Source organism: Nelumbo lutea, chromosome 1, assembly GCF_056320005.1.
Source record: "Nelumbo lutea isolate HS-2025 chromosome 1, American lotus-T2T, whole genome shotgun sequence".
NCBI lineage: Eukaryota > Viridiplantae > Streptophyta > Magnoliopsida > Proteales > Nelumbonaceae > Nelumbo > Nelumbo lutea.
Genome location: NC_142684.1, coordinates 215,211,233 through 215,232,666, shown reverse-complemented (window position 1 = coordinate 215,232,666; position 21,434 = coordinate 215,211,233). Strand labels below are relative to the sequence as shown.

Sequence of the window (21,434 nt, the reverse complement as noted above, 5' to 3'; positions counted from 1 at the left end):
CCATCCAATGACATTGTGACACATGGTATATCAAAATAGTTGGACGACACCTAGACGCCACCTAAGCGATGATTTGGAGTCCCAGATCGTAGTTTGTTTTCGCCTCGACCTAGTGACCTGCCTTTACTGCCAACCTAGCAACTTCGACCACAACTTAGGTTAGCTAAGAGCACCTCGTCTATGGCCGACCTGCAGCACCTCGTCATTAGCCGATGTAACCTCAACACGAGGAATGACCTCCCTCGAGGGCTTGCCAACCTAACTGAGGTTCATGAGGCAACTTGCGAGTTGTGCTCGATACTCCCATGTTTCTCAGATGTTGGCCCATGTACCGAGTGTTCTAGAGGATGGCCAACGTGCGTGGCGGTTACCTCTGGGGATCTCAGACCGGTTAGGCGACCTCCCGAAAATCTCAGATGCGGTGTGTGAAGCCCACCCCAATCATAGCCTATATAAAGGCACTAACCCCAATGATACAAAAGGTACGCGCAGTTTAGTGCATTCTAGCTCTCCTTGTTCTCAAATTCTCAGCTCGCATATACTATTACTGACTTAAGCATCGGAGTGACCTCGCCGGATTAGCCACCCCAGGTTCTCTAATACCTCTCTTTCTTTGCAGTTCGAATGACCTACTTGGCAACAGGCATCCGAGCTTCCCTACAGCTAGGAGCATCTCGATCGCGCACTATAAAAAACCATTTGGTTTGAAAATAGATTATTTTTCAAAACAAAAACACAAAAATGTTTTTTATTTTCAAAACTAAAACAAAAAAACGTTTTTTAAATACATGTTTTCATGTGATTATTTAATATCATGTTTATAAATTATCATATTTTTCATTTTTTTTTTCATTTTACTGATATAACCATCTAAAAACAAATGAAATAAAAAACAAAGAAGAATGCCCCTATAAGCCTAATCAGCCTCATGTTTTGTTCAATTCAATAAAGGTCATTTTTGTATTTTCCATACTGGGTGCCGGGTGCTCTAATCAACTGTCAATGTTAAAAGGAAGAAGGTTGCCCAATCGGGATGTAAATATACATGAATTCATCTTCGTTTTCATGTTCAACTTGCTATATCCATCCAACCAAGAATGTTGAAAAGGTCAAATCCTTTTAGTTCTTTTAGTTTACTTTGACTAAAATTTGACACTGATGGTCGTGGCTGTAGAGTGTAGACCAAATCTCCGACCACGTTTTAGTTGAATCAAAATCACCACCTTACTATAATAGCTAATATGATCTGGAATCTGGTCCTGGATGATTCACCCATTAGAACCTTTGACTCCGGTCTCCCTTCTTGCACTCTGACTGATTCCTTTTCCAGTTTTCCTTGGTTTTTTCTTCTTTTCCAATCTTTTCACTTGGGAAGGATTACAGAATGAATATCAAAGGTGCAAAATACTAAGATGATCCTCTTTACTTCTAACCCTCCGATTCAATCACGAGAGTGAAGGCAGGAGGATCTTGCTCATTCAAAAATAATGTGGGGTAGGGGGAGACCACTGTATATTAGATATAGAGTAGGTCTAGATGTATATAAGTTGTTTTCTTTTGTGGGGCCCTGGCTTTCATTCTCTCTGGTCCACCTCACCTGGGCTCCACACCACCTAGAGATGACCATCTTTTGACCACCCATTATACCTTTTAACTATTTTCTCAAGATAAGCAAAACCCATGAGATGAGATGAGACAAACGTCAATGGGTTGAAGCCCAATATATTAGGGTTGTCTTCCTTTTCAATTAAAAAGGGAAAAATATAAAAATGTAAAAATGAGTCCATGAACGGTCCCCCATGGAGCTTACTCTTTACTGAACGTCCAAAGCTCACTTTGCATAGGCAGAAGTGCCTTCTGACACCAATCAATGGTTGGCCTCTCTCTAATTCTCTCTACCAAGTATGAACTGAACCACCCACAGATGACTTGACAGACCCTCTCTCTCTCTCTCTCTCATGTGAAGGAGGTCACTCAAGGAAAGAGAAAGGCATTTCGGGGTTGGTTGGTTGCACGCTATACACAATGAGTGAGAGTGAGAGTGCAATAAATATTGACAAGACTGATAAGACTTGGTCAGGCATGCCCCAGCCAGCCAGCAGCTGCAGCCCTGCAGCGAGCATCACCAAAGGGCGGATAGGATCTTTAAAGGGCTTTTCATGGGGATTTCAGATTTCTAATCAGGGTGACCCCCCCCCCCTTCCCCCATCTCTCATCAATCCTTTCTCTCTGTGTAGATGAGCCTAGCTTTTAATGCACCCAACTTCGAGCCATCTTCCTTATCAGTGTTTCCCTGGACGTGCCACGTCATGTGTGGGGTCTCATTCATCTGACCCTCGTTGGGTTGTAGAAAGTAGAAACTATAAACCAGAAAGATCCGATCCTGCACTTAAATTTAATTTAATGGCTTAACTGAACTACTCGGATTAAGTCGTGCCAGAAGCATCATGTTCAATGGTAACTAGGTGGGTCGTGGGTGTGGTTGGGAATATCTATTGCAGGCCCAATTGATGATTGGGTTGGACAAGGCAACCCAAAAAAGTAAAGCCCATCCATGTTGGGGATGGAATTGAGAAAGTGAGTCGGATCATGGTGTCTTTGTATGGTCGGTGAGGGCGTTTTAGTAATTATGAAGCCCTTAATTTACACGTGTCAAGCAAAGCAAAGCAAAGGGACTGGTTTCTCTGAGTCTGAAGGGTAGGCCTAAAATTCCCAAGGATGGAGGTCGGAGAAATGGAGAGAAGAGATTCAAAGAGATGGCATGTGAGTTGAAATGAAATCCCCTGGCCTTGGGGACGAGACGAGACACAAAAGCACAAAAGCACAAAAGCAGTTGTTGATAGCAACTCTCATGTGCTGCAGGCTGCAGCAGCACATCACATGACGCAACTACTTGTGGGTTTGCTCCAAATGCAGGTTAAAGGGACCATGGCCCATGGGCCCCTGGGAGGTTGCTTTCTTATTCTTTGATGATAATGAAGTTAAAATATAACCAGAGAACGTGAACTGAGTTCTCTCTGGCATTCAAGTTTTCAAAACTCAAACGCTATGGTCGGTCGTCGTCGGTCCTCCACTGCTTCCGAACCCTCGTCCCTTGATACCTACCAATCCCATAATTTAAGTGGTGTTAAAACAAGTCCTCGGAGAAGAGAATTGACATTTGTCTTTTCTGGAGGGCTCAGCCTCAGCCATTCGTGGGCATTATTAGGGTTGCAAAGTAGCGGTATGGATTGTCCGAACCAATCAATTTCAATTAAAATATACATGCTTAAAACTTATTATAAATAATGTTGATTTATTTTCAATAAATTGTCATAGGTTCAAGTTTCATATAAATAAATTTTAATTCTTTTTATTCATTAAATATAATATGAAAATTAAAAATCATTTTATTAATGATAATTAATATTTTGATCATTTTCAGTATAATTTAATATCTGATTATAATCTGAATTTGCTAGATATCCAGTAGATGCCATCTGATTCAAAATTTCAAATATAAACAATCAAATTTGGATCTACCTATATCTCATTCGATTGCATCCATTTACTACTAACATAGGATAAATGGTTTGCTCTCAGATAACCAATTCTCATGAATGTTGTGGTTCCAGCAGAAAGCTGACTTCATTTTCTTTCCCAGAAACGTTTTTTTTTTTTTGATTCATGGGGACAAGACCCAAGATGTTGCTTCTTCATTTATTTTAGTCCCATTTTTTGCAGAACACACCCCAGTTTTGCGTGACCAAACATCGAAATCAGCTCTGGAAATATGCACAGGTGCCAACTGGCTGGTTGGCAAAGGCTCCTGCCGATTGAAGCGAAGAATTGAGATTGAATCCCGCCTGCACCAGGTTGGGAGATGGCTGGGTTTACCCTGTTGTTTGTTGAGATCTATAGCTCAATGGTACTAATGGACCGAAAACAAAGTTAACCTAGACAATTAAAGCTATCACAGGTCTTTCCAGCTGAGTGAGCAAATGGTTGCCCAAGACCTAAACTTTGGTTTAATGGGATTTTGTTAGATCTCAGATACAGATACTAGCATCTCGAAATCGGATGGCACCAGATTCAAGAATTTTACAAGGTAGTATTGTTTTTAAAACATGTTTGTTACCAATTTTGGACAAAAGCATATTTCCAGGTTTTTTTTTTTTTTTCCTCCATGGGATTTCACAATAGGATTGCATTCACCTCCCATCAACTTTCTAACATAACTGCAAATAAATCCCCTTTGTTAGAATCCTCTAAAAAGAGGGGGAAAGTGACTGCGATTACCAAACTTCAAGGGATTCAGCAATGGACAGAAATTGATAACAAACACGTTTTAAAAACATTCGATTGTAATCTTTAGAAATCAGAGGCTACCTCATAAAATTCTAGAAGTTGGTAACATACAATTCCGAGATGACTTGGATTTGCTAATATCTGTACGAGCTCTAACAAAATCCCAATAAACCAAATTTAAGGTTTTCAGGTAACCATTTGCCCACTCAAGCTAAGAAGACCTGTGATCAAGGTTCAAAGTATTGATATGATACAATTTTCGGCCATATCGTATCAGCATTTAGAAACAGCTGAAACTTTATTTTTTTGTTTTTTTTTTTCAAATTTTGATTTTTTAGGAAACCTTTAACATGCTTTTTATTATTAAAAGAAATTGGAGGTCCAAAACACCTAGAAACAGGCATTTTGGACCATGTCGTTTTCAAAAGATACGATGCAATACGCCCGATATGAGGCGTATTGTATCAATACAAGATACCTATCCCATGGCCACAAGGTCTTCATGTTGGAATGCCACTTCCAAACATTGTATAACAGTCATGATCTAAATTATACTACACTATTATAGAGTGGATATTTGCCTTGATCTTGGTGCAGGTAATAAAAGTTAAAATTGATTATATAATGCTCCACTCGTCCTCTAAAACTATGCCACCAAGACATCTGCGGTAAACAATACCTGCTTGACATACTCATTGTCTAACCTCGCTACTCTGGACCTCTCTAACATGCCTGCAGTTGATATCTTCATCTACTTCGGATATCTAACTAGATAATACAGCAAAGTTAATCAAGGTATGCGGTAAACAATCCTAATATGGCAAAATAGACCTAGGTCTTATTGCTTCCTCTTTCAATTTGGCAAAAATATGTCATACCTCTCTCATGTCAAGCACTAGGCAATGCCGCAAAGGCTGTGTTTGGTTGCAATGCAAATGCATATTTACCCATTTTTTGGTTCATGAATGCAAACATGGTTTGCATTTTAAACTGTTTTTGCATTCATTTTGTTTGTTTGAAATCGGTGCAAAAGTGTAAGCCTATCACTAAATGCTCCAACTATCTTATGCTCCAATGCATTAATTTTGGTCAAAAAGTTAATTATCAAAAGAACACAAAATTATATCCAAAAAATAAGTATAATAATGCTCTCTTCTCAGAATATAAAAGTGTCAGAAAATACAATTTTGCTCTGATAATCATTACATTTTTATGTTTCAAACAAACGCTCGCAAACGCGAACCAGAGTATATAAATACCCCAGTTCGGTGTTTGTATCGCAAACAAATGGAGCCAAAAGGAACTGCTTGAATTGGATATGCCTGGATCCAAATTTGATATGTTGACATTGGGCTTCTAATCAAACTTGCATCTAAATACTATTAACCAATTAAACTAAAAAAAAAAGATCATGAATCTTATATACTAATAAAATGAACCAAAAACAACTTTGATATTGCATATTTCAATGACACTTTCTATTACTCCTGGTAAACATCAACCTTCAAGCCAACTTTACTAATCACTCCACTTGAATTCAGATTGCCTAACATGAAATGGATTTGAATTTGAATTCAGGAAAATGGATGCAAATTGTAATCCTAATGCAAGGAACCACGTTTGCCCATGTGGCCAAGCATCTCTGTGCAGTTGTGCTAGAACTCCCCACCCAAAGAAAAAAAAAAATGCTTGGAGACATGTTGAATTGTACATGTAAGTCGCCTCAACTGCCAAATGCAAGAATTTTATTAAAAGAAAAAGTATCCTTTTCACGCATTGTCTGCACAACAGCACAACAAGCCCATAAATAAAAAACCTTATGTATTGAAAGTTTCAAATTAATCCCATTATCTATACTCAGATTGAGATAGTTATATATGCATCTTCACATTGTAACCGGATATAGGGGATTTTGCATAATTTCTCAAGGTAAAATAGATCAATAGGTCACATTGAAACAGAGAAAAGAAATGAAGACAATGGCAGGGTAAAACTGAATTGGCAAACATCTGGTCGTTCACTCCTTTGTATTAAGCAAATATGGCATGTGATTATCATCTAAAGTTCTAGAGCAATGCTGGAGAAAGATAACAATCTGTACCCAGTTATCTGAAATTTAAACTATCAGAAACATAAGGATAACTGAAATAATTATAGGGAATCAAATACCAAATGAGCATAAAAATGACATTCAGCAAAAACAGTGATTAGCTGAGGTCCATTATTCACTTCAAAATTACAAAAGGTTGTAAGTAATTGCTTTTTCCTCCTTGAAACTTGATACACCAGACAAATAACTTGTGTAATGGGCATGTAACAGAAGCACAGAACATCCATTCAATTCATTTCAATGCAACATCCTTTCAACTGAATCAGTACCAAATTTACAGGAATACCACACCTGGCAAAAATAGTGATTAGACAATCATCCAACAGAATTCAGATGGGGCCAAAGTCATTTACTTTTCTTTGAAGTGTTTATTAGCTTCTCAATTTTCTATAAAATAAACTCCCTTCAGAACAATAAAATAGCATAGGAGAAAAGCCAACCCAATCCACTGATAGAAGCCATATTCATGTCCTCTAATGCTTCTGGACATAGTCACACAAGAAAGTCTCAAGTTCAAAATCTAATTTGCAGTTGGATCTTTCTAATAATGACAATTACATAACACAGTAAAACATGTCAGTGTTGGTTATTGCATTCTAGGCAGGGCATTATGCAGTACTAGGGGTCATAGATTGAACTTGTTTGAGTTTGGAATAAATTCTTTCAGGGATTCTGACCTGCACCACAAATCCTGATCAACTACATAATCTATATCCTCCCAAACTTAAGGGACATGTATTTGACTAGCTTCAAGGTTCAGGTCCCCACACATTCAGGTTAATTCAGATGCATGATCATGAAACATGGGAGAGGAAGAACAAGAGCCATGAAGTCACCCCCAGAAGAGATTAAAATGAAAACCTAATCACTACAGACAAAAGACCCCCCTCCTTCCGGGAAGCTGGAATAGAGATGCCAACCTCTTGGCAGCACAAGGTATTTGTTGCATCTATATCTGTGAATTGTATTAAAATTATTAATATGAAAGGTTACAGAACAAGGGAGCTAAACAGTCTTAGCTCCCGATAACAACCATTGAACACCAAAAAAACGATTACAATACAGCCCAAAATATAGAATTTATGTTCATCCCTTGTCTAGCTAGACCATCTTCCAATGAGTTCACACTTCTTTTTACCCATTTGTATTGAATTTCCATGTCCTTAGTCAGCCATTTAAATTTCCTCTTTTTTTATCAGTGAATTATCAGATTTATTAAATCAAAGCCAAAGATAGTACAAATTAGGGAGAGGCACAAGATGCTACCTCCCCTTTAAGGAGGGGAGATGGAAGAGACCATTAACTCTTTAGTTAAAGAATAAAACAAAGGTAAGAGAATTTTTTTCAGCCCTCATAGAGTCTCCTATTCCCACCGGTCTCGAAAAAAAAGGAAATGATGTTGCTGTTCTCATCTCTTAATACACCACCAATCCCACAGTCCTGGGTTACCCTGACTACTCCCGTCAAAGGTCAGCTTAACAAAACCCTCCATCGGCGGAGTCCAAGTTACTTGAACTCCAGGCTTCCTAGAGGAAGTGAGGGCAACTACGGACCAATTCCTCATTAAATCCTCAAAGGAATAATCTTCAAAGAGTTTTAAGGATTTCAGCCACAAAATAGTCCTTGTAATATTTTTTGGCCTCAAGAATGCTTCTTTCCTTCTCCTGAAAAATTCTGAAATTTCTCTCTTCCCAAATAGTCCCAAGGAGAGCTGCTCTTATACACTTCAACATGATTCTCCCTCTTCTTGTGGTCCACACAAAGGTAGAAGGGGAAAACAACAAATTTACCTTAGCTGGCTAGTTCCACCTACACTCAAACAAATCAAATACCCAATACCAAATGGCTGCAGCAAAAGGACAAGAAATCAATAAGTGGCAACAGCCCTCATTCTGCTCTTTTATTATGTAGGTTATTCATCGTATTGATTTTACCATAGTAAACTTCTCAACAAAAGACGACTATTTTTGGGGGAACAGGCCTAGACCATACTTCCTTAACTAGGGAAACCTGAGGAGAGGAACTGGAGCAAAGGGAATTAAAGAAAGAAGCACAAGTAAATGACCCTTTCGAAGTCAAAGTCCAAATCTTCCTATCAGAAATGAGTGGATCCAGGCAAACAGAACCAAGTAGCAATAAGAGCTAAAAAACTGATAGGGATTCCTCATCCCTCAACCCTCTACGGAAGTCAAGGTCCCAATTTGTCGACAAGGGGGTATATGGGGACAAAAGAAAGAAAGACACAGGTTATTTTTTATAAAGGGAAATAGAGAAGCGAGAAGGGAACAGATCCTTAAGGGGCAAATTTCCCACCCAAGTGTCTTCCCAGAAAATAACCCGAGTCCTAGAGCAAGCATCATACCTTACAAAGCGTAGGAACTGTGGGAGGATGCCATGAATTGCCTTCTAAGGTGTTGCAAGAGTTGCCCATCTAGATACCCCTGCATCCCAACCATTTCCAAAACAGCCATGGATACTTGTCACCACTTCATGCCATAACCACAAGTAAATTTCCTCTTTTCATTGTTGTAATTCCAAAGTCTACAGTTATCCTCTTTTAGCTAGTTTACCATCACTTCAGAATCTCCTTCTATGATCAGCTTGTTAATTTGCATATCCTTGATCCTTTGTACCCCTTCAAGAGCTGCAAGTATCTCAGCCCTCAAGGAATCTCCCACCCCGATTGGTCCAAAAAACATAACTAACAAATTCCCCTGTTCATCTCTTATTACTCCCTCTATTCCGGATGGCCCTAAATTACCCATGCTGCTGCCATCAAAGTTCGGTTTAGTAAAGCCATGAGGTGGAGGGAGCCAACAAGAGTTTGAGGCCTTCTTTATTGGAGCAAGTTCTGCTATTTCTTTTAGCTAGTTGCATCTATATCCATAATCAAGCAGCCATACTTGCAACTTATCTTCTAGAAGTTCCAGCATTACATTATTGTCAGGTCTATCTTCAATGTTTTAAATAAGTTTCGAATAGGATATGAAAGTGTTCATCAATAAGCCAATGACCATTTGATGAGAATGTTACAGTTTTCACCAGCAGAGACCATTGTGATGTATGGTATAGACATATAGTGTTTTGAAGAGCACCTAATTAGACTAGGCAACAAATGGAGCCTTTATATAAATTTCCATTAGCTGCCACGATGCACTTTCACATACAGAATATTAACCTAAAAGATGAAGCTAGATGGTGTCAAATAGTGCTCTATAGTTTTAATCTCTATGGAGTAAACAATGATAAAAAAACTTATAAGGAGCAAGAGGAAAACCACAGTTCTTATTTAGTAATGAAGTGACCTCCATCTTGTGTTTAGTCAAATAAAATTGTAGAAAGAATATTGTCCTAGATGAGTCAAAAGTGAACAAATGTGTGGAGAAAACACGTGCAGGAAAACTTATATAATTACCAAGTATATGCAAGGTACATATTTGCTTTCAAAGCAACAAGTTTGCTTTGAATTTTTTTCCCTTCTCACCCAGCTAAGCATTCTTAATGTTGTATATGTTAGTATACTATAGGTTAGGGGCAGCCATTCTTGGTGCAATGGTAAGATCTTGGGCTTACAAGTGTGAGAATGTAGGTCCAAGTTTAAGAACAGACACTTCCTGCAGGAATGCCAAAGGTTAGGTATATCTCTAGTCCGCCCCTCCCAAGACCCCAGATAGACAGGACCAACAATGATATGGGCTCTTTCTAGATTCTGATAAGCAGAATTATATCATTATTCGTATGGAACTGTGAATATATACAGAATAACAGACAAATTTGGAGCTATCCCATTTAACTACAGGTTCTGGTAACACCTTGACATCATTTTTCTAAAAACAAGCAAGAAGAGTAAAAGTGCAGATCACTGCCGTTCATGCATCAGTCTTCCTTGAGACAATAGATGTATTGATAACAGATACATGGGGTTCCAGGCCAATGGGGATGCAATTTGATGGGCCCAGGTTGAGTAATTGTTAGAATTTGATGGGTTCCAGCTGGAGAGGCCCCAGGCCTGATGCAGTGTAAATTCTTCAAATTGGGTACCTGACTTGCACCACTACTGACCAATATGAATATTGTCCATGAAAGCCCATTGAGGCAGTGTATATATAATGTACAAAAATTTCCTTTACTTGTAGTAGTGGTAATTACTTCACTGTTTTCAGAGCTTGTCTAATGCAGTCTTGATTTCTATTATTTGGGTTTCTGCATATTTTCTTCTTTCCTTTTATTGTCAGGATTGTACAATAACTACGTGGGTGTTCACCAACTTATCTTCAATGGGTAGATTTCAAAACTTGGCAGCACAACATCAGAAGCGAACAAGTTTTGGTCATTTGTGAGTGATATTGATATTTGAAAACAAGGAGAACAAATCACTCATGTTGCTGAATGCCCTCTACTGCTCTACAATATTTAGTCAGAAAGCATACAGTACTGATAGAATATTATATAGGAGCTATTTACTGCTTAATGAGAAATGAAACCCATTAATAAAAAGTAGGAACTTTTTTCTTTAAAATTCCTTTCCAACTTCTTCATTTATTGTTCTTTATGTTTTCTGCTTTTGGAGGGTGGTACTTTGGATAAATTAGTTTTGATAAACTGGAAATCCATAATTAACAGTCAAAAAGTATTTCTATTCTTTTTCATCAATGAAAATAAGAGTATCTTTTGATTTTAATAGGCATGTACCCGGTTCAAAAATGGAATGTGCCAAAATCAGCATCCTTCAGAGAGTTCTCTTGAAAATGTCCTCACTGTCATGTGATGTTAATGCTCAAAGACATTAAATGGTTCAATGGTGAAACTAGACCCCCGAGGCCTACAAGTCCTGGGTGATCTCTCCTGCTACCTAGTTAGTAGCTACCCAACATAAACAATCTTGTTTGTTTAGCTTATACATAGATATGTTGTACCTGGATGGAAACTTATATTTCATCCCATGACTAAGCACCTACATAGAAAATACCCAATATAGACAAGGTCTAAAGGGTTACTTTGGGTGGAAATATTGGTAAGTTAAAATAGAACAAAATGCTGAAAATGTGTGAATCAACTTATATGTCTAAAAATTGTAGAATTGTGGAATGTTGGGAAATATCACCAAATGTTAAGAGTAACAATTGATATTTTTGGAAATAATAAATGACATACATACAAAATCATTATTATATCACCAGAGATCAACATACAAAGCTAAGAACATGAGGCCCAACTAAGCCACTTTTTTCATCAGCAACTGTTAAAAAAATGGATGAACCATCAAACCAGACGAATGCCTGTACAATTTGCAGAATCAGAACTCACTACAGATGGTTTCGTAATTGTATAGCACAAAAACTGGGAGATACCCAAAAGTATATACGGCAAAATAAATAATAGATTTAAGTAAAAAAAAAAAAAAAGGAGCAAACAGCAAAAGGATCCAACCACAAGAAAAACAGACTGCAAAACAGCTAGAGGGGCCAATAAAAAAATATATATATGCAGAATCCAAACAGGAAAACATCAATCCAAATTCCTAACTTCTCTCCAAGTCTAAAACTTCACTACAAATCAAGCTAAAATCAGATTAAAAATCAACCAGAGATTAAAGAAGATACCAACAAGGGTTTTGGGAGAAATGAAGTAAACTCACTCTCTCACTGTCATTGTATATATTTGGGAATTTCGCCTTTTCTTAGAAGGGAAAGTGAGTACTCAGCAGCATCGGTAAGGTCGGTGATGTTGTGAAGAGATCGCTCCTCGGAACCCAGCATGAAGATAGTACGGACCTCCGCTTTCCTGGCCAGTCTAGCCGCTAAGCTTAGTGGAAGCTTTGGCGAATTGAGGCTCCGTAGTATTTGGCGGTACAATGAGAGAACTCTCCCTCTGTTACTTGCCATGTCCTCGGCCGTCGCCCATATCAGACCCCTCGCCATTTTCTCAGAAATCCCTCCAACTTTGGAGGTTTCTGAGAAGAAACAAGCACTCGCAGCTCACAGGTTGCACGTCACAAAAACCGCCATTGCCATCTCGCCTGTGCCTCAAATGTTCACATAATATCCATCATAACACCGTTCATCTGGAATACTGTGAGTGAAATCCTTTTTGACAGAACAGAGAGGACCCACCTTACGTTGCACGATACCCTAGATTATTAGCATCATATTTTGAGTTTAAATATCAATAAAAATATTTTTTTTAATATAATATTTAAAATAAGTTATCTTTTTTTTCTTTATTTCAAGACTTTTTTTTAAGTAATTCCCGAAAGCCCTAACCACAGTTTTGGTGTGCAAATAAGATTTCAATAGGTTAAACACTATATTGAAGAAGAAATCCATCAATCGAATTGCAAACCTTTTCATTCGATCGATGAAGGCCACCGTGAAACAGTATCTTAGAATAATATTGCACGGAGTGATGAGAGTCTATGTCGTTGCAATTCTAAAGACCTCTTCAATGACGTTCATCATCTTTGTGAGGGATCCACCCCCAATTGCGTTGAAGATGTCCTTCTTAGAACAAATTCTGGTTGTAAAACGCGATGTCTAGTAAGAAGCATGTGCTGGTGATTCCGAGTAGATGAAGGCCATGGTGAGGCTGACAAAGAAACTCCTTGGAAAATAGGCCAAAGGAGTTGCCGCTGTCCTCCGTAATGTGCTCGACCTTCTGTTTGGCTACAATCTCAACTTGCAAGACCTTGGACATGTCGGATGCATCCTACTTCGCATTCTTGGCGACAAGGGCTATGTACCAAGCAGTCTTGGGCATTTTCATAAGCCAGTAGTAAGTTAGAGTAGCAAGCAATATACCAAACATCAGAACAAGGTGCCATATGTAATCATTTTGTGAGACAGTTGAGGCACCGGCGTCAATTTCGTAAGCCAGAGAGGAGTATTTGGCCTTGATTGCAGCAGATGATGATTGGAACCACCCCACCAGCTAAGATACCAAATACTTGCATGGTGAAGATGGCAACAATGAAGGCGTTACGAGTCTTCTTGTTGGTATACTCGGAAATAATCGTGGCAAAAAGTGGGTAATCACCACTGATCTGAACTCGTGCCAGAAGCGGAAAAAAGAGAGGATCACCATTATGCCTATTGGAGCACATCAAAAGAAAGCACTGAAGCAAAATGCCAACGTGGTTCATTCTTATTGGCGGGTTCATAGGATGCAAACTCAGGAAAGAGAAAGATTGAAACCAGAGGTGGGGACATTTGTTCATGGTCTGAACGAGGAAGGAGATGAAGTGTTTCTACCCTTTTTTTGATATATATAATTTTTAAATTACCTTATTCTAGAAATTATGTTAAGAAGGTTATTTTTATTGATAATATGATATAATAGATGCCTTTATCAAACATAATCCCAACAAAAAAAAATGCAAAAAGGAAGTGGGGTTCAAGAAAACTCAAAAGAAGATGTTTGGTGGGGGTTTATCGTATAAACATTCATTTGATAAATACTACTTTAAACATTTATTGTTTGGTTGGGCCTGATTTGGGCGTTTCAAGAAACAAGAAACATTCTCATAAGGTTACTTTCCAATTCATGTTTGGCTGTTTGGTGGGCAACTTCAAGAAATAATCATATGGGTGATTCAGTGTGACATTTTTACTTGATATCTTGGTGTCATTAAGTCGAACCAATGGTTCAAATTACTCATGCTTACACATAATGGCCGATTTTGAGATCCAACGGTGGATCTTAGATGCAAACCACATCCAACGGTCAAAATAACTCGTATAGGTCCTCAAACCCCCATCATTCATCTGGATACAGAAATCAGCATACTCATTAACAAATGGACTAGAGTAAGGGTTGGGGTAATGAGAAAGAAATCTGTACTAAGGAATGGGATTTCCAAGGTGATAATACTTGTAAAGCAGATACAAATAGGGATCATCTCTTGTGGTTGTTTTTGCTTGTCAAATGATTCTTCCTCTCATGCTGGTGTGGGAAGTTTTCCTACATTATTTGTTAGGGAAATTTTCCAATTAGTGCCTTATACTTTGGGCCTAATGCCACTTTGGTCCCCAAATTTTAAAACACAATAATTCGGTGCCCGAACTTTCAAAATGTGCCAATCTAGTACTTACCGTTAATCAGTCATTAAGTGGCATTTGAAAAGACACAAATGCTCTTCGACTTCCATCTAATTCTCTTTATCAACCATCCAAATGTTAATAAAAAATGAATGGTCCCAAATCTTTGCCTCTTTTATTCAAGAAAGTTGAGATCTCGTCTTAGTGGTCATTTTATTGACCGTAACCTTCTTGAATAGATGGGGCAATGATTTGGGACTGTTCATTTTTTATCAACATATAGATGATTGACAAAGAAAATTAGATGACACTCAAAGGGCATTTGTGTCTTTTCAAATGCCACTTAACGACTAGTTAACGATAGGTACTAAATGGAATATTTTGAAAAGTTTGGATACTGAAATGTTGCGTTTTAAAGTCTGGGGACCAAAGTGGCACTAGGCCCAAAGTATAGGATACTATTGGGGAATTTTCCCTATTTGTTATGCTCTGATGAAGGGGGAGAAGGTTCCTAGCCACAAGAAATGCCAAAACAAGTTTCCTCAAGTAGAAGTATTAGGCCATGTTTTACCCACTCATGTCCATTTTAGGTCATGCTTGGTTCATTGTTTTTGGCCCCATTCTTTTAAGGGAAAATGACCAATCAGCCCAGATCAGAATTTTATAGCCCCATAGTACAGGGGGAATGATCCTGACCGTGAATTGATGCCAAATTCACGGGCAGGATGTGGTTTATAGGGGGGAGAGGGCTAGTAGGAGGGGGGCTGGAATTCAGAATTCTGCATCGGGTGTATTTGTACTTCTTCGTTCTTTTAATTCTTGCTCATTCTCAATAAAATGAGCAAGAATGAATAACATTAAAGTGTTTGGTTATAAAATTCTTACCATGGGCCTCATTCTTTTTAGAATGAAAAATCAACCCATAACACAAAAATCGAGGTAGCCTGTAGCATGAAAAATAATCATGTCCCATCTTGCTCATTTTCATTCTTTGAGGATGCTCTACCTACAAAATTGCTGCCATAGATGTTTAATAGCTAACTATTGTGGAAGTACTTTTACGAAAGTACTTTTATAAAAGTACTTTTACACAAAAGCAACTTATTTTCATTCTTTGAGGAAACTCTACCTACAAAACTGTTGCCATAGATGTTTATTAGCCGACTACTATGGAAGTGCTTCTATGAAAGCACTTTTATAAAAGTACTTTTATAAAAGCACATTTACATAGGACACTTGTCAATCTGAAAAGAATTCATTTTTAGGAAAAAAGCGTTTGGTTCATAGCAATATTTTCTCATTCTGCCTATTTTTACCCATTCTTGTCCATTTTAGAATTTCATCTTGGGTAAGAATGAGAAAATGAAAAATGAACCAAACATTGGCCTTAGGAATTTCATCTTGGCTACTCCTATTGTGGCCTTTTTTGGCCATTGTCTTAATGAATGGTGGGATGAATACCACCCGCTCCCAATATGTAGGTGGTTGATTGCCAATCTAAAATAATTGTTCATGAGGATGCATTGATGACACTCAAAGTAGGGGTGCAACCTTTGTGGGTTAGGGTTGGGATTTTGTCAAAATTTCAATGGGCCCAACCTGAAGCTTGAGCTCGAAATAGTGGAAACTGTTAACTTGGGCCAAGTCGACTTGTACCTCAACACTCAAGCTAGAAATGAAGTATAGGCATCATAAGCTAATCCATGATGATTAGGACTAACAAGCATTAGACATGTCACATAATGGAAGACAAAAAGTCAAAAATCTTAATATCATCCTAATGGTCATCCATGCCTTGTCCCAACTATATGGGGTTGGCTACATGAATCCTGCTCTTCCATTATATTATGTTCTGTGCCTTATCCATTGTTAAACTATGATCCCTCAAAATGATTTTCTACAGCTCAATCCATTTCTTTTAGGGAGAATGACCATTCAGCCCAGGGTCAGAATTCATAGGCCTAAAGTACAGTTGGGGTATGTGTCAGCTCTGAATTGATGTCATTTAACAAGCAGATATGGGTGCATAGGGTGTGGGTTTTTGAACATTTGAATGCTTATAAAGTTGTAGCAAAATTCAGAATTCTGCATTAGGCCTATCTGTACTTCTCCGTTTCTTTTATGGCGTGCCCCTTGCTCGATCTTCTAGTCCCATCAGCTTGTAACTAATCACTTCTTTATATTGGTGTTATTATTAGTTTTCTCTGCATCTGATCAAACCATCTTCAGTCTCCCTCATTTTAGCACCTATTGGAATTATTCCTAGGTTTCTTGGAATAAGTTCATCCCCGATCTTATCTTTCCTAGTTTTCCTATTTGTTAATCTCAAAATATTTACTTTTGAAAATATAATAGCAATAAATCCTCTAGAGATATATAAGCAAAATGGTTGAACACTTAAGGTAGCTTATTAGTTCTTCTTATTTGTTAAATTTTTACTTATTTTACTTATATTTTGGAACACAACTTTAGGGTGTAAAACAACCTAATCTATGGCTATTATAGAGAACTTGATATACCACAGTGATGATCCTTACAGTAAGAGTGGTATGCAAGCTCCTTTAAAAAATTGCCCAAAGCTTTAATAATATGAATTCCTATTTCCTCCGTGCTCTCGAACTAAAAGCATATTTAAAATATCATGAATTCTAAGGTACAGTATAGTGGTTTTCTATATTGGTACTGGGAGTCATTGTAGAGCTATGAATATTGCATGGAAGGCTTTAATGTTGTACCTTGTCTTTCGTGGAACTAGGTTTGTGAGGTCTGTGTGAGGCCTGCTTTGTGAGAAGTTGATCCAAACTCGATGGCTTCTAGGTTTGACGTCGGATATGCAGCTGCTTGGGTCAACGAGGGCTGTTGGATATTGGATTAAACATGTGGTAAGCTTGGTTCGTAGTTTGGGTCACTAGGGTGAGCAAACGGTTTGTTCGGTTTAAAACCAAATCGAATAAACCGAACTGTGAACTGTGGAAATCGAACCGAAACCAAATTTAGGTTAAACCGAACAAACCAAATCAAAATTATTTTCAGTTAATTCGGTTTTTTTTTATTAAACCAAAAATTGTAAAAATTAACAAAGTGACAAAATATCACATGAAGCTTGAGTGCTTGACTCCATTCATTCTGGTATTTTCCTTCCTTCCAAATTATCACTTGTTCGTAGGAACAAGATGCAAGGATGGAACAAAATAGCCTACTTTTTTGTTGTTACCAGAATAACAAACTAGCATCAAGTAAGTCCATTCATTCTTACTGATATTAGAATGCAAGGATGCAAGCGTTGCGATGCCGGTTTGCCAGTGAAGAGGAAGAGTCTTTGTACTCTGTACTCTGACAAGAAGAAGAAGGAGGAGGAGGAGGAGGAGGAGTTTAGGGTTGTTCATAAGAATACCCAACCCAATTAAACCGACCAACCCGGACCGACCCAACCCGAGTCGGTCGGGTTTTCATCCATACCGGTCGGTTTCGAGTTGAGCACATACATAAACCAAAATTTTGGGTCGGTTTCGATTTTCTTGCATGAAAACCGAAATCTACCCGACCCAAACCGAACTAGTATTCTACTAGTTTGGTAGTTCCTACTTCCTAGTTTGAGTAGTTTCCTAATTCCTAATAGTCTTCTACTTTTAGACTTCTACTAGAACTAGAACTCTAGAAGGCCCATTAGGCAATTACAATTAGAATTCAATTAGGTGTCATTTTTTAGTTTTTTACCTAGATTAGAATTTAGAAGGTTTCTAAATTTTTATTTTATTGATTTACCTACCTAGATTTACCTAGTTTTTTACTCTAGAAGGCCATTATTGACACTTGTTTTTACATGAAAAATTTATTGATTTTATTCTTGAATTAAATTTAGATTTATCTTGGACTCTTGAATATCAAATTATCAACTACTTCAAATTTTATTTGGCTTTGTATAGGAGCAAAACCGAAAACGACCCAAACCGACTAGGTCGGTTTGGCCTGTCAGTGGGTCGGTTTCAGTTCCCACCTTAGCTAACCTGTCCAGGTCGGGTCGGTTGGGAAAATCCCAAGAAACCGACCCAACCCGACCCGTGAACACCCCTATCGGAGTTACTTGGCACCGTCATGCTGGTGAGCCGGTGAAGAGGAAGAGTCTTTGTACTCTGTAACTATAAGCGCCAAAGTCCAAACTATGGACTACCGATTGTGGATGACTAGGCGACGAACTTTGTGTGGACCGAGACGGCAAGATGACTGTGGACGACTGGGCGTCAAGATTCAAGAGAGACCAAGAGACTGGAGAGTGGAGAGTAGGAGATTGAGAGTGAGAGACTCAGGAGTTAGGATAGGACGTGGAGATGGTGGAGTGTGGAAGAAGACGAAGAGTCAATCTCTTTCCTGTTTTGTTTAGAATTATTTTCGTGAGTAATAAGGAAATATGAATGTTTATGTTATTGCTTAATAAGGAAATTTGTCTTATAGCCAAATTCATCTCGTATCTTCGACGATATATATTGTATATTTATTATTTATTAATTTATTAAATATTAATATAAAATAATAAATTATAATATTAATGATATATAATTACAAAACTAATTCGATTAATTTAGTTAACCAATTTATAAAACATGGTAGTCGAAAACCAAAAACCGAAAAGTATAAAAACCAAATAAAACACCAAACCCGATTGAACAACCGAATAAACCGAACCGATTCAACTAAAACCAAAATATCGGTTCAGTTTTTCAGTTTTAACCGAATTGTGCTCATCCCTACGGATCACCCAACTGTGGTTGCTTCTGGGGCTAGCCCCAGGCCCAATCAGTTTCGGGACCCTATCCTTTGAGTCGGTGCAGGCCCAACACCACATCCACGATGGTCCCTTTACAGTTTGAATTCTGAGATCGCCTTAAACTTGCATTGGGCCCATGAAGACTAAAAGCCCAACAGGTCTTCCTAACAAATAACAACCAAATAACTATTTCAGGCCCGAAGAGCAAAGAACGATGTTTCCTTTCTAATTCTTTATTCTAATTTTTCAAAAATTTGTTTTACTTTTTTTTGGGTAAAATATAAAAAACTTCCTCAGTTTTTTGACAATCATAAAAATCTCCCCTGTAGTATTGAAAATACCTACAGTTACCCACCTTTTGTTATTGTCCCGCATGAAAACGATGGCTTAATGCTTTAATTTTTCAAAAATATCCATTTTACCCTTATATATCTATCAATTCAGATGAAAATTTATTAAAATACACCCAAAAGAACTTTTCACTTCAGGGGAGGTTTTTGTATTTTACCTTTTCTTTTAAAAAAAATTGAGAGATACACATCCCATGTAAAAGTATAAATCCACTTACAATCGTTTCTTTTAATCTCCTATTATATATCCCTCATGAATTTATCTCCATTAAATTTCCATGTTACGATAGGTTTAATCCATATTTTGTTTCCTGTTCATTCTATATGATAATAAAATTCTAGAACAGACAAAGAGCATAATATGAAAATATTACTATAAGCTGAACCCTTTTTCCAAAAAAAAAAAAAAGAAATGAAATTTTGATTTGGTTGCATAGAAAAAATATAAAATAAAATGTAAAGAAAGCAACTAGCACCTATTTAAAACTAATTAAAAGGAAACTAATTTGTTGATTTGAAAAAAAGAGCTTTGAACATAAAAAAAGAAATGAAATTTAAAATTGTAAAATTAAAAATAAGATTAATAACATGATAAAGTGCAAAATGTTTAACGATATACATCTCCAAAATCAGATTCCTCTCCTACGTGGTCAAGCATCCTGTCTATTCAACTGATCCTTGGCTTCTCTACCAGTCAAGTTTGCATGTTCGATTAAAAGCGTGTTTACTTGGTCAACCGGCTCCAGAATTCTTGCCGAACCCTCTTATTCTCTTTCAGTCAAAGATAATTGGGTAAATTAGAAAGACCCCTTGTAATATGGGATCAGTGACAAATAACCCCTAAACTTTCAATTTGCAGTGAAATATCCCTATTTGTTAAGTTAGATGATGAAAAGCACTAACTTACTGAAATGCCCAATTAAACTTTCCTTATTTTTTTTATCGCCCTTTTCTCTTAAATCATAATTCACCCAAAATATCTCAAATTTCTCCTCCAAGTGAAACGTGTTAAAATAATAAGAATCATTTTATTATCAATAGAAAAAAAGTTTTTTTTTTTTTAATTTTGATTCATTTTTTCTCACACGAGTGTGTCTCGTTATCTTAAAATATAAAAATTATCCACTCCTTTCTTCAATAAATGAAAAAAAAATCATATATCTCAAGTCTCTAGCTCAAATCGAACTCAAGCCTTATGGATGGGTCTATGTGCCATGACACAACCTGAGTTGGTATGTACAGCTCTATGGTTCCGTTTGCTAGTCATCTTTTGACCTGAGTTTTGGGTGTAATGGATGCAGCTTGGGCCATAGACCTTGGCACGACCCAAGTCGTGCTGGGGAGTGCCAGCCCACGGGCTTCCAGGCCCACTTTACAGCTTTATGATTCCATTAATTTTTAATAGGTTTTTCTTTGGAATTTTAGTTGATGGGGCAATTTTTGGGTCATAATATTTAGGGCTGTTCATGGGTCAGGTTGGGTCGGTTTATTGAGGTTTTTCCAACTGATCCAATCTGGTCGGGTTACCTAAAATTGAAACCGAAACCAACCCTGTGTTAAGCAAAACCAACCTGGTCGATTTGAATCGGGTTGGGTCGGTTTCGACTCTAAATTCAACCATGCTTGAGAGTCAAATTGTATTAGAGATTGTGCTTGAGTTGAGGGGCTAAGGGGGGCGCACCAAGTTAGAATAGAAGTTATCAAGAAAATAGAAAGTCAAACTGTATTAGAGAAAGAATACTGAAATTTGTATATTTCAAGAAACCTTATAATCCAAGTAAAAAATGACACCTAATTATAATTGTAATTGGTTGCCTATTTGGTGTAAAAGACTAAAAACTAGGATCCTCTGATTATTTTCTTTAAACTTTTCCAAAAAAATTCCTTGT

The 21,434-nt window shown here is 37.6% G+C and overlaps 1 protein-coding gene and 1 pseudogene across 3 annotated transcripts; both read right to left on the bottom strand.

Moving 5' to 3' along the window:
* Positions 1-6,001: 6,001 nt before the first annotated feature.
* LOC148880928 (COMPLEX 1 LYR-like protein) lies at positions 6,002-12,478 on the bottom strand. Of its 3 annotated transcripts, none has more exons than XM_088963020.1 (2): positions 12,036-12,478; positions 6,002-6,067 (listed from the first exon to the last, which is right to left on the bottom strand). In XM_088963020.1, the coding sequence occupies exon 1, from the start codon at positions 12,316-12,318 to the stop codon at positions 12,046-12,048; it is 273 nt and encodes a 90-aa protein (XP_088819146.1). In that variant the 5' UTR covers positions 12,319-12,478; the 3' UTR covers positions 6,002-6,067; positions 12,036-12,045. The 3 variants fall into 3 exon arrangements, with proteins under 3 accessions (XP_088819146.1, XP_088819147.1, XP_088819145.1); XM_088963021.1 differs by lacking the exon at positions 6,002-6,067 and adding an exon at positions 6,286-6,396; XM_088963019.1 differs by lacking the exon at positions 6,002-6,067 and adding an exon at positions 6,446-6,688.
* LOC148880927 (putative inorganic phosphate transporter 1-7 pseudogene) lies at positions 12,424-13,601 on the bottom strand (annotated as a pseudogene).
* Positions 13,602-21,434: the final 7,833 nt, after the last annotated feature.

Coding starts and splice junctions, on each gene's coding strand:
- LOC148880928 (XM_088963020.1), bottom strand. CDS start 12,318: ATGGCGAGGGGTCTGATATGGGCGACGGCCGAGGACATGGCAAGTAAC.